Source organism: Coccinella septempunctata, chromosome 4 (genome assembly GCF_907165205.1).
Source record: "Coccinella septempunctata chromosome 4, icCocSept1.1, whole genome shotgun sequence".
Taxonomy (NCBI): Eukaryota; Metazoa; Arthropoda; class Insecta; order Coleoptera; family Coccinellidae; genus Coccinella; species Coccinella septempunctata.
Genome location: NC_058192.1, coordinates 15,233,089 through 15,247,003, shown reverse-complemented (window position 1 = coordinate 15,247,003; position 13,915 = coordinate 15,233,089). Strand labels below are relative to the sequence as shown.

General features: G+C 33.8%; 3 protein-coding genes across 4 annotated transcripts; 2 read left to right on the top strand and 1 right to left on the bottom strand.

Moving 5' to 3' along the window:
- Positions 1-723: 723 nt before the first annotated feature.
- Positions 724-6,262, top strand: LOC123311762 (putative defense protein Hdd11). Of its 2 annotated transcripts, none has more exons than XM_044895846.1 (4): positions 724-807; positions 4,125-4,446; positions 4,728-4,816; positions 6,135-6,262. In XM_044895846.1, exons 2-4 carry the CDS (start codon positions 4,126-4,128, stop codon positions 6,202-6,204), a joined length of 480 nt encoding a protein of 159 aa, XP_044751781.1. In that variant the 5' UTR covers positions 724-807; position 4,125; the 3' UTR covers positions 6,205-6,262. The 2 variants fall into 2 exon arrangements, with proteins under 2 accessions (XP_044751781.1, XP_044751780.1); XM_044895845.1 differs by lacking the exon at positions 724-807 and adding an exon at positions 2,436-2,594.
- A 49-nt stretch (positions 6,263-6,311) lies between these two features.
- On the bottom strand, positions 6,312-7,456 carry LOC123311761 (thioredoxin reductase-like selenoprotein T homolog CG3887). Its single transcript, XM_044895844.1, has 3 exons — positions 7,259-7,456; positions 7,071-7,200; positions 6,312-7,021 (listed from the first exon to the last, which is right to left on the bottom strand). Exons 1-3 carry the CDS (start codon positions 7,405-7,407, stop codon positions 6,701-6,703), a joined length of 600 nt encoding a protein of 199 aa, XP_044751779.1. The 5' UTR covers positions 7,408-7,456; the 3' UTR covers positions 6,312-6,700.
- A 1,881-nt stretch (positions 7,457-9,337) lies between these two features.
- LOC123311248 (FACT complex subunit spt16) lies at positions 9,338-13,810 on the top strand. The gene is made up of 6 exons (XM_044895098.1): positions 9,338-10,695; positions 11,018-11,593; positions 11,652-12,256; positions 12,330-12,620; positions 12,751-13,042; positions 13,195-13,810. The coding sequence occupies exons 1-6, from the start codon at positions 9,516-9,518 to the stop codon at positions 13,704-13,706; spliced, it is 3,456 nt and encodes a 1,151-aa protein (XP_044751033.1). The 5' UTR covers positions 9,338-9,515; the 3' UTR covers positions 13,707-13,810.
- Positions 13,811-13,915: the final 105 nt, after the last annotated feature.

Here is a 13,915-nt window from a genome sequence, read left to right as displayed (position 1 = left end):
AATATCTATTTTGTAATGTGTGCTGGATATACATCTCCAACATCTAACACCTAATGAATTTGGTTACCTAACCATGCAAATTTTAAACCAACTGCTTTTACATGAAGGAGTTGAAACAGTTCAGCGCTTCAAAAGATTTTTCTATAGATTTACTAGGAAGGTCATGGATCTTCCGTTTCATTCAAACGTGAGTAAAGTTCATATTTTGCAATAATGATGTCAGGGTTTTTCTTTTTCAATTCACAGGAAACATTCTACAACTACAAAATTCAATCGTACTCTCTGAGATATACAATGTGTCGTGTTGAAAACAGAACGAAGACCTTGTCTTGTAGGATTTGTGTTCTATTTCTGAGGCAGGTTCTACTGTATAATACGAAATTCCCGATATCAAAGAATATTTTGATATACATAAAACATGTCTTTCCCCATCTGGACTCAAAAACAAGGGGTTAACTTACCCCTATTTGCGAACAAGCCTGTATAACAGAAAAATGAGAGATAGTCCCTATCAAGATAAGGACCATGCTCCACAGGAACGTTATCCAGCATATTCAAAATTGGAAATCTCGAATTTCTTAGGAAAAACAATATTGGCAGCATGAGAAAATTTCATTTCAACAAAATGCAAATTGCATTTACCCTCTACTGAGATAACAACCCATTAATTATTCAACCTTAAGCAAATCTACTTTCACCTTCAAACAGCATAATGTTATTCGAAAATAATTATCAATCGAGATTCAAATAATTGTTGAGTCAGTGCTCTTGAAAGGTTGTTCGACAAGGGCAAAATTGCTAGAGTAGGTAGGTACCTATACTTTATTTCGTTGTGTCGAGTTCGAGTATAAGGTATTTATTCCGTCTTATCGGAAACCATAGAGATACCTACAAATAGAACAGGTAGTTACTCCCATAATGAGAAAGCACCTGTATATACCATGTTTGCAATACCCATCTATTTGTTATTGTTAGTGAAAACAAGGAAATTGAAAACAATTTAAAAGGTATAACTAGTAAATATTAAAGTTGAATCCGTGGAATCAGTCTAAAACATTCTAGTGTGGTTATTATACAGGGGTTATTCCTTGTCAAAAAATAGTGCAGCTCTTTTCTTTCAGATAATTTATTTCTTTTGAGCAGCCCTTGCTCAGATACACCGTCTGTTCCGATATTCCTGAACAGTACTGTCAGTATTTCAGAAACGATGCCTATTGGCCCAGTCGTTCGAGTTCTATTGTTATTCGATTGCGGGCCAGTACTAGCAGCAATATCGGAACAGGCCCACAGCCTCCTAAAGATGACACCTGAAAAGCAAACTACTTTTTTCTTGGTAGATTATATTCTTCATTCAATATTTTTTTCTTTTCACTCTGCAGCTAAATGATTTAATTATATGGAAGTATCTTGGAAATGTTGGGAAAACGTTTCAATTTTTGATGTTTTATTGTAATGTGAGGATGTATACTCACCTATTTAATTTGACATACATACCCACAGTATTCTGAATTTGGATTTGCTGATGTTATGGTTTTCCTTACAACCTCAACGTCTCAGAACCACAAATAAGTATAAATCAAAACATTATTTAAATAATTCATCCATGATCCATATCTACCTTACTTCTATATTTTTTAACCATCCATGTTCTCAAATTTTCCGTGCATCAATATTCTTCTCAGAACTGATCATTCTGAAAATCCTAGATTTTTTCATATAAATCTGGTTTAATACTATAATAATAATAATAATAATAATTCGTTAAAATAATGGCTTATGAATATTGAAATTATTTGATATGGAAAATTTCAAGGTCTGAAATCTCTTTAGAAGTTTGCGCGTAGTTCAGAAATCCACCTGTACGAATAAAAATTTCAGATTTCAGATGGGTTGTTCTTGGGACTGACTGAAATTATTTAATCGAATAATATTTTTTTTTCAAATATTTTTCTTCGAAAAACTATAGAATCTCTCTATATTCTTTGGGGAATTGTTAAATTTCCTGGTAGATTATGCGTGAATTTCGTTGATTTTATTTATGCGTTGTTTGAATGATAATAATGATAAATATTCATGTCAGTCGTAACACTAAAAGGTGTCTTGGAATACTTTGGTATAATCCAGATTGCCATATATTCTTACAAAATTCCTCTCTATTAAGTAATACTCAAAACCGGTTGTCTTGAATGCGGACAAATTGTTGGTTGCGATTTTTACCCACATTCGATTTTTACAAGAGTGTCAAGTGATCAATCGTAAAAGTCAATCAACTATACCCATAGCGCCTGACCTCAAAATCACCTCTCCATTCTCATTGTTATATCTTCAACTTCACAATTTTTTTGCACTCAAATAAGCAGAAAACCCATACATTATTTATTCATAAATTAAAACGAACCAATCTCGATCGAATTAACCGGTATCATCGCCTTCGCTTTTTTCACTTCAGAGGGGGAATATAATACAACGAGAAATGTTTTTGATCTTCATTTATCCCTCCTTGATCAATATTGCATCAAACTAAGCTTGAAAGTATATTTTATACGACTAGCATTCAGTTCTGTTTGAGTGCACTTTCAGCAAAGATTTGTTAAGTAAGTGACCAATGACATTATTGTTTATATTCGTTCTATTCAACCAACTTGATGATAGAATACTTTCCATCACAAAATGAATCGGTTTTATTGATTTTTTCATGTTATTCTTTAACTTTGCGTTCAACTTTTATATTTTTAGTTATTAGAATTAGATATATGAAGATAGCAGATAGCTGTTTTGAAAAATTTACATGTGCTACTCCATATAATTCTCAGTGCGCTATCTAAACCGACGAAAAATGTTGATATTTTGTTGTTTCAAAATTGCTAGAATCTTTATTTAATTGAGTCTATCATTCGTCATCGATTAGTGAAAATTCTATTTCTGAATTTGCATTCAATTCATTATTATTATTATTATTCTCTGTGTACTAAGTAGGCATGCAAGCTTTGAATTTAATAGAAAAAACATCAGTTTTTAGTCAAGTAGGATAGAGTTATTTATGAAAAAACACCTCAATCCAATGACCTCAACGGATTTGCTGAAACATAGGCCTTTATTCCTATTGTTATAATATTTTTTATGACTATTTACAGTCGAATTTCATTCATGCAGCGTTTAAGAGGGGTCTACACCGTTTTAGTGGTCAGTTCAAAAAGAGAAAATGAATATATCTTACGTCAGAAACCACCATTTATATGGGATTTTCATTATAATTCAATTCAATCAGTTTGTCACCTCGTAAAGTCAGAAAGTTTTTTATTCGTCAAACGGAACAAAAAGTTGAAAATTTTTTTCATTGAAGAACAAATATTCATTCATGTTATTAACTTTCCGAGGTGCAATTATCTCTTCTATGAATTTCCACATGAACAAATATCTCGAAAAGTTCCGGCATTGGCTACAATTCGTATCCTGGTGAAATTGAAAAAAATCGTTCGACAAGTACTGCCATCTTTTCTACTAAAGTGGAAACTATTGTAATATCCCTAACTTCTACTTATCGTTCAAGTATTCCGCCAAAATCCCACATTCTGGTAGTCTTTCCCGCTTTACGCCTTATACGTTAGGCGAGAAAGTCCCGTGGTATAAACTAATCTTAATTTCTTCCTGCAAAGAACCGACGGTTATATATGGACTCGACGTCATAGAGCAATTACTAGACTCGTGTTAAGTCACACGATCTGGGGTCCATTTCTGATCAAAAGAAAGAGTACAAGACGTATCATTTTCTTAATGAGTACCTTTTTGTCCACCAGCTCAAAATCTTGACTTGTTATGGATGCATTTGTTAATCGACAATCACCTATGATTTCGTCGAATCCCAAATGCGGCAATATGACTTTTTGAAAACAGTAGTGGCCTTTGACGTAGAAGAGGAGCGGGTCTATCGCGAGTGACCAACCATGATGATGGTGACAAAAAATTAGGGACGACGCTAAAACTCGGCCGTAACTCCAAGCGTTGTTAAAATTTTGCAATCTATATGCATGAAGTTGAGGATTGGGGAGAGAAATTCCTTCTGTTTTCACCACAGAACACTAATATTTTCACAAAACCTTTTATGAACCGCCCTTGTATTCCAGAATGCATACGCTCGCTTGTTTTGCACTCGTTCTCAGTGCCGCAACATGCGCTTGGGCTTACTCCAGTGGTGCACCAACCACTGTATGCGACGACATGACACCCAAGCATCCCTTCGATCCACAGCCCTCTGAGCTTCCGTACACCGTTTCGATATCGAAAAAAACTGTCAAGCCAGGCGAGGAAACTGACATCACCATCTCAGGAAAGGACTTCAAAGGTTTCTTGGTCCAAGTGAGAAAGGGAGATAAGGCTGTAGGCAGTTTCGTGATAGATCCTAAGGATAAAGACTCCAAAGCTTTGACTTGTCATGGATCTTCCAAGGTGAGTTCGATGTACTTAATTATGCGGAATGTTGGATAGGTAAAGTTTTAACTCTCTAATTTTTGCTCTTTCGTTGTTCTCATCCTCAACAACCGAACAACCCAAAATACTTAACTGCAGAATTTGTATATATCTACACATATCTCAATACTCTTATCTTGAGAAACATGAGCTCGATTGAATTTCTTCCTTACTCCAATGATATCGCTAAACTTATAAGCTGGCTATTAGTTTGTAAAATTATCTATACAAATACCCTTAATTATTATTATATGTTACAGAGCTCGGCTACACATTCCAATGCTTCGGTGAGAAAATCAGTCACTTTGAAATGGAAAGCACCTCAAGAAAAAGGAGAGTTACATGTGTTGTAAGTAATAATTTCAGATATATACATTGATATCGTTTAACGGTCATTGTATAATGCAATATATTGGCAATATTACAAAACAAGGTCTCAAAATTAGATATATCGAACATCGCAAAATAGTTTTCGATATATTTCATATTTCATCTAAAACTAAAATTGAAACTCAGAATTATGTTGATATTGTTTGTTTTATTACCAAGACTTTGTCAATATTTAATTGGAAAAGCTTTTGAAAATTCAAAATGTAGATCTTGATTCATATTCATAAATCAAAATTTGAATTGGAGTATTGGTAATAACTATATGAAATCAGAAAAGTGGCTCTTGTTCTTGTCTCAATATAATGATTTTTCCACTTTTAATATTGCGAGGTGTAATAACCAGAGACAGTGGTTGTCTTTGGTAATAACCTATAACTATATGAGGGTAGTTAAGAAGGTATACCTTCCATGAAACCAACTAAAGGGTGCCAAAATTAGCACTTCTTAATTTGAACGATATAAGGGGGTTTCTGAATTGATACGGATGATTTTGAGAAATGGGTCATTAGCCTTTTTCACACCCCCACCTAGGTACCTACTGCCTTTTAATTGAATGAATTTTTTTCATCGAATTTCGCCTAGGTACAATATATAAAACACAATTTGGCAGTAATTCCGAAATGAAAAACACATAAATTTACATAGAATAGTTTATTCTGTTACAAAAATTTAAGAAATCATGCAAAAGTTTGACCTATATTTGTGGTTATGTGTTATAGGTATGACTTTACTTCACAGAAGCCTTCTTGATATAAGTAAAAATTACTATATATTTAAAAGCAGCCTTAAATTATTTTTGCTTTGACTTCCAGAGGCAATTGAGAAACCCTTCGTATATGCATTATATTGTGAAGAATATGGACATATTCAGATATTTTGTTGGCCAGCCAACATTCCCTTCGCATTCCAATAAATTTTACCTTTAACCGATCGTCGCCTAGGGCAAAAACTTTGGAAGTATTTCCTCTCTTCTTGGATCTCTGAAATATGTGCTCTCCGATTTACCTTTTTTTCCCATTGATTTGTGTAACTTGTTCAATATCCAGGATATATCACCAGAGATAAACAAGTTTGTCTCTGATACCAGATTATAGATATAATCTTTGGGGTGGGGCAGATAGACGTAGTTGAATAAAAATGTAGGCGATCTTTGTTGAATCAATAATAATGTCCCCATCTACCGAAAACAATTAGTTACGATTGGTCTCAATGAAAAATAAAAAGAATTGGAACCAATCTAACCTAATCTATAATAATTTGTTCTCTTGCATTTTCAGTGCCACAGTCGCAGCCGATGGCGCCACTTTCTGGGCAAGGAAAAACGTTGGCAAAATCGTCGTTAATTAAGTACAAACAAAATAAATTAAAATTTGTAAATAATTCTGAAATAAAAATATCAAACCTATTGCTTTTTCCTCATTAACCTCATACAGAAAGAGTTATGAAAATCCAGATGATGTTCAAAGTTCTATTTATTTATTCTCAATGTACAGAATTAACAAATATAGGTACCTCGAACAATACTACAGCAATGTGGTACCTCAATTTGGGAGACTCACATACTGTGTATTCGGAACTTTTCTTGAAAATATTAAGTCTGATTTCCTAAACCTTTTATTACCACCTATGTATAAATAGATAACTCATAATTCTATTACAAAATTCTCAGAATATTTATATTATTGAATTCAAAACTTCTCAATCAATCAAGTTATACCTAATAAGTCAATTAATCCTGATGCACTTCACAAAGGTGGACAGGCCATTAGAATATAAGTCTTTTCAGTATGGTACAAATATTAACATTTATTCAACAATCTCATTTCATCAGTCAGAAAAATCTTCACTTGGCAAAGCCATTATTATATTCGAGCTTAGTGTCAAACCTCATATGGTTATCAATAATCTGGAAAAGCTCTGCTGGTTGTGGTATTCTACCTGTTTCTAACTTTGACCATACAGGAACATCATTCAGCAGTATTTCAAATGCCCCTGACTGAACCAGTTGAACCTCAATGATGTTGGAGAGGAAAAATAGCATCATACATGCATAAATTTTATTCTCAGTACACCAGGTCCACCATGAAGGCCTGGGTTGATTTATGTATTCGAATATATTCACTCCAGCAAGTATGCATAGAATAAGGAACATTTTAAGTAAGCCCTAAAATTTTAAATTAGAACCCATTCTCACAATTGATTTATGAACTCACAATCAACCTTGACAAAAACATGCTTATACCAGGTGGTTCATAGTTAGATCCTTCCATCGATATGAAAGGATATTTCTGCTGAATAATTTCAGCATATTGTTCATACATTTTTCTGTAGCCACATTGATAACTGTAAATGATATTATTGTTTTTGAGTTAATGATTAAGTTCCTGAATTTGTATCTTACCAATAAAAAAATTTCAAAGTAGGTGCTCCAACATTTTGTGTTAATTTTGTCATAGGAATTTCATCTTCTATAGATTCCGAATTTCCTAACGTAGCCATAATTATAAGGAGAGCTAAACATAGTATACGAGTTCTGATAGCTATGCCCATTTCGAAAATGGATTCAATAGTGCCCTCAATTAGTAAACCAATATCAAAATCAAATTTTCCTGTACCAACAATGACGTTTACCTTGGTTTACCTCTCGTGATTTCACAGAACAGAACCAAAGAGGAACTTCAACTTTGACAGAACAAGGAACAAGAACCAAAGAGGACCTATTTGACAGAACATCAAGCATTCAGCACCATTGAACTCTATGGGAACTGGAATGGCATCGCGATACAGGCAAAATGAGGAAGAGTGAAAGGGAAGAAGTAGAGCAACCTTTCTCTCTCGCACGCCGTTGCTATTAGCAACGTAAACATTTCAATGTGCGGGAATGAAAGAATGAACTATTCGAACTGAAAATATTTGAAGGTTTGATACTGATTGCAAAAATTCACTTCTTTCTCTATTCCCAAATTGTTCAAATCTTTCAACGAGTCGGTTCGTACTAAAAATAATTAATCATTAGTTTGTCATTCTAATCGAAATTTCTAAAAATTTTGCACTTTTTTTAGTGATTTATGATGTTAATCATAATTTCTTGAATTTCGGGAACGAAATTTTTAATAATCAACCTTGCAGCCTTGATGAATTAATAAAATAGAAGCTTTAGAGTAATTTGAATATAAATATTAATTATAATCTTGAGGCAAGAATATAGGAAATGATCTTCTGAAAAGCCTCGGATAAAGCTTTGGAATCATATGAAAAGCAGTGTCAGCAAAGACAGAGTTGTCTCTGGAGCAGAGACAGTCGTCTCTGGTGTCAGTGCGAGAGATTTTAAATATTCCAAATAGTTCAATATATAAAAGGAATCATATCAAAAAGTAAAGAACAAAATTGCTGAAATATTTTTATTTAACATAATTGGGACAAAAATGTCAATTTTTCTAATGAATTCAACGGTAGCGGCACTATCTTCGAATTGTAAGTTCTTACATTTGTTATCAAGAAATTCCATAGCATCTGCTACCCCATTACTCATTGTTTGAGTAGCTAATCTGACATTCATAATTCTATTTTTATAATTGATAATGATATGCTGAGATGAGAGGGAATTAGCCAACCTTAGACCTTCCTCCATTTGAACTTTTTCTAATTCCTTGACAAACTGCCAAGAAATGTTTCCTGTGGGGGACTGCAAATTTTTTTCTGCAAATGTATTTCTACGGATACCAATTTTTCCTTCCTGTAGCTTTGGTCCAAAGTTGTAAAGTAAAAGGTTTTCGGAGAGGGAACCTAAAAAAATGAAAAACATAAGGATTATTCCTAATTATTTACTGCTTCTCTCCTTTTGTGGATTCTCACTTCTGTAAAACTGTTCAGGATGGATTGGTTTATGTGATACCAACACTTCACAGAAAAAATATTATATTATATTTATGTCCCCTGCATTATGGCATCCGTTTCCAACACAATACTGGACCATTGTTGTTATGAAATTCTTCTTATTCAAAATGTTTTTTGTTACTGCAAAAACCACTTTTGTCACTCTGGGAAACACATAGACTTAAAAAACACTCATCAAAAAACTATATTTAAGCTTTGAAAAAGCACAAGAAATTCTGTTCAACAGCTAACTTGACTTGATATATAGACATTTTTCGAGTTTCTTAGGAATGTAAATCGGAAGTATATGGCTTCTAAACAATTTTTCACCATGATTTTTACTAAAATACTGACAAAAAGACATTAAACAATGTGATTTAAAATTTATCTACGAAAATGACATTTAAATTTAGGTTATAATAGTGTAAACAAAAACACGCTAGAGAGAGAAAGGTTGCTCTACTTCTTCCCTCTCTCTCGGTCACAATTTTCGACGAATTTTGCTACCTACGAAGCCATTCCAGTTCCCATAGAGTTCAATGTTCAGCACAGAAAAATATTTGCTACTCTTTGCTCTTCCTTTGTCCTTGTCAAACGTCAATCGAAATTAAATTTGAGGCGCCGATCGTTCAATGATTAACGAATATCTATGTTCTTTCTGATATTTCTATTTTCTTAAAACTGGCGGCACAACGTGAAAAGCGGATAATGGTGTTTTAGTTAGCTGGTTGTGATGTATTTCTGTTTTTAGATATTGAAAAGTATTTTATGATTGCAACAAAATGGCATTCAATCTAGATAAGGAATGTTTTCAACGCCGCCTCCAAAAACTCTATAATTCTTGGTTAATAAAAACAGAAGAGGAGAATGGATTCTCTAATATGGATGCTTTGGTTACCGCCGTTGGTGTTGATGATAATGTAATGTACAGCAAATCTGGAGCATTACATACTTGGTTGTTAGGTTATGAACTAACTGATACCATAATGGTATTTACCGAAAAGAAGGCTTACTTCCTTGCAAGTAAAAAGAAAATTGATTTTATAAAACAAGGTGAAAGTTCTGAGCCAAATGCTATAGAGTTAAAGTTCTTGGTACGAGATAGAAATGATAAAGATAAAGCTAATTTTGAAACACTTATTGAAGCTATTAAGGGTAGTCGGAAAGGTAAAACAATAGGCGTTTTCCGAAAAGATAAATATCCAGGAGAATTCATGGATTCTTGGAATGCAGTTGTTTCAGAAGCAAAATTGGAAACTTTAGATATCAGCAGTCCATTTGCCTATTTAATAGCACCCAAAGAAGAAGCCGAAATTCTAACAATAAAAAAAGCATGTATGGTGACTGTTGATGTTTTCACAAAGTATCTGAAAGATCAAATCATGGAAATAATTGATTCTGAAAAAAAAGTGAAACACAGTAAACTTGCAGAAGGGGTAGAGAGTGCTATAAATGACAAAAAATACGTTTCTGGGGTTGATGTTTCTCAAGTGGATATGTGCTACCCTGCTATAATCCAATCAGGTGGAAATTACAGCCTCAGATTCAGTGCTGGGAGTGACAAAAACACTATGCATTATGGTACAATAATATGTTCTTTAGGTGCTCGTTATAAATCTTATTGCTCTAATTTGATTCGAACATTGTTAGTTAATCCTAAGCCATTGATTCAAGAAAATTATAATTTACTACTCAGCTGTGAAGAAGAAGTTATGAAGAAGTTGGTAGCAGGCTCTAAGTTATGTGATGTTTATAATGTTGGTTTGAATTTCATTAAAAAAGAAAAACCAGCACTAGTAGATCACCTCACTAAAAATTTTGGATTTGCTATGGGTATTGAATTTAAAGAAAATTCTTTGATGATTGCTCAGAAAACCACTGCTGTTGCGAAAAAAGGAATGGTTTTCAATCTCAATATTGGTTTGAGTAATTTGGAAAACAAGGAGGCGACAGAGAAAGAAGGTAAGTTACATTGAAGCCTTTTTTCATATTGTTTATGACTACCATAAAGACATTATGGGAGGAGATCGACACCTAGGTTAAGTTTTATGTGTATAAATGAACAGTAGAAAGAGATGCTTTCTTTTAGTATCTAGCGTCTCTAAGTAGTTGTGACAGATCATTCAGGTTGAATGCTAAAGTAGATTCCTTTCAATGGGTGGCTTTTATGGATCTGCCCTCCTCCATCTTCAATACCTCTGTAGTGATCAAAATTAGCATAATCATTAATGAAGCCAATCGGTAGTTAGTCTACAATATTCTCCACAACTGAATGTTTTTTCAGATAAAACATATGCTTTATATATCGGGGACACCGTTATGGTAAATGAAGATCAACCTGCTACAACACTCACAGTGAGCAAGAAGAAATTGAAGAACATAGGTGTCTTCCTTCAGGAAGATTCTGAAGAAGAGGAAAATGATGCTGAAAAGGAAAATGCACCGAAAGATGAAATCTTGGGAAGAACTAGCAAAAGAACAGCAGTACTAGATTCAAAGCTTAGGACAGAACACACTTCAGAGGAAAAAAGAAAAGAACACCAGAAAGAATTGGCTATCTTATTGAATGAAAAGGCAAAGGAACGTTTAGCTAAGCAATCAGGAGCCAAAGATGTAGAGAAAGTTAGAAAGAATAATGTATCTTATAAAAATGCAAGTCAAATGCCTAGAGATTCGGAAGTTAAGGAATTAAAACTGTATGTGGATCAAAAGTATGAGACAGTTATATTACCTATTTATGGTATTCCTGTGCCTTTTCATATTTCAACTGTGAAAAATATTTCTCAATCAGTTGAGGGGGATTACACCTATTTGCGTATAAATTTCTTCCATCCTGGTGCAACCATGGGCAAAAGCGATGGTAAGTTTGATTTTTTGGAATTTTTATTCTATTATTGTCTAAATTTATTATTTTGCAGGCACATATCCACAACCAGAAGCCACTTTTTTGAAAGAATTGACCTACCGAAGTACAAACATAAAAGAACCAGGTGAAATATCCCCACCTTCATCTAACTTGAACACAGCGTTCAGATTGATCAAAGAGGTACAGAGGAAGTTCAAAACAAGAGAAGCTGAAGAACGGGAGAAAGAGGACTTGGTAAAACAAGATACTCTAGTTTTATCTCAGAATAAGGGTAATCCAAAGTTGAAAGATCTGTATATAAGGCCAAATATAGTTACCAAGAGAATGACTGGATCGTTAGAAGCTCATACTAATGGGTTCAGATATACTTCAGTTCGAGGTGACAAGGTTGACATCCTTTATAATAATATTAAAAATGCCTTCTTTCAACCATGCGATGGTGAAATGATCATCTTGCTTCATTTTCATCTGAAACATGCCATTATGTTTGGCAAAAAGAAACATGTAGATGTGCAATTCTATACAGAGGTGGGAGAAATAACTACCGACTTAGGAAAACACCAACACATGCATGATAGGGATGATTTGGCTGCTGAACAATCTGAACGTGAGTTGAGGCACAAATTGAAGACAGCCTTCAAAAGTTTTTGTGAAAAAGTAAGTAGGAAATTTTGAAAGAATTTCCTTAGTTTCTGATAGTTGCAAGTTTTTTAACAAAATTTTCTTACAGGTTGAGAGCATGACCAAGCAAGAAATCGAATTTGATACTCCATTTAGGGAATTAGGTTTCCCTGGAGCACCATTTAGATCAACTGTCAATCTACAACCAACTTCAGGTTGCTTGGTCAACCTTACAGAGTGGCCGCCATTCGTAATCACCTTAGAAGACGTTGAGCTTGTTCATTTTGAACGTGTTCAATTCCACCTCAAGAATTTTGACATGGTTTTTGTATTCAAAGATTACAGTCGCAAAGTTGCAATGGTCAATGCTATACCCATGAACATGCTGGATCATGTTAAGGTAAAAATAAAATAATTAAACTTTTCCTAAAATACCTACTTATTTGAATAATTTAGGTATGCATAATATTAACTTGTTTAATTATAAGATACAATAAATAAAAACTAAGAAAAATATCTATTTGTTCTAGGAATGGTTAAATTCATGCGATATAAGATATTCAGAGGGTGTGCAAACCCTGAATTGGGCGAAGATTATGAAGACAATTACAGATGATCCTGAAGGTTTCTTTGAAAGCGGTGGTTGGACATTCTTAGATCCAGAATCTGATGAAGAAGAAGCAGCTAAAGATGAAGATTCTGAAGAGGAAGATGATGCTTATGAACCTACGGACCTCGAAAGTGGATCAGAATATTCTGAAGAAGATTCAGAGTATTCAGAAGGGGATACAGAATCAGATGGTGATTCAGAAGAAGAATTAGGTAAGTTTATTTTATGGTGTTCAATAATTTTTCTTCTGTTTGAACTCAATTTCTATCTTCACGAATAAAAATGGGCTAAATCTCCGGAAAGTGGATTTTCCCACGATATTTTAGAAAAAATTACACATGTTATGCTAGACTTATTTTTTCAGGTTCCGATGAAGAATCAGGAAAGGATTGGTCTGATTTAGAGAGGGAGGCTGCAGAAGAAGATAGGGAGCGTAATAATAAATTTGAAGATGACTTGGACAAAAAGAAAGTTCCATCAAAACACTCAAGCAAGAACTCTTCTAGCAGATATTCATCAAATAACAAACATAGCTCTTCTAGCAGTAACAACAAACATAAGTCATCCAAGCATGATTCACCAAATAAACATTCTTCTAACCACCATTCCTCCAGTAAAAGTTCGAAGCACAACAGTAGCAGCAGTAGAGATAAGGAGAGGGAGAAACAAAAAGAGAAGGAGAGACAAAAAGAAAGAGAGAAGAGCAGGCATTCATCAAGTGGCTCAAATTCTAAAAGAAAACATTCTGAATCACCCAAAAAAGACAGAGACAGCGGCAAACACCATAAGAGTTCTCATTCCTCCAATTCTTCAAACAAGAAAAGAAGTAGGGATGATAGTGAAGACAGACATAAGTCTAAGAAATCCAAGAAATAAATGTCCATATTATTATCCTTTTAAGTTATTTGTTAGACTTACATTTCAAAACATGAGTTTAAGTTTGATATTTGTGTAACAATAAATTTTTGATTACAACTTTTTGAAAGTTTATGAATTCTTGTAGCACATACACTTGGGTGATTTCCAACTTTGTTTGAATTTCAAGTTCAGATTGATCCAATTGGGTGAACAGGGTCTCATGAAAT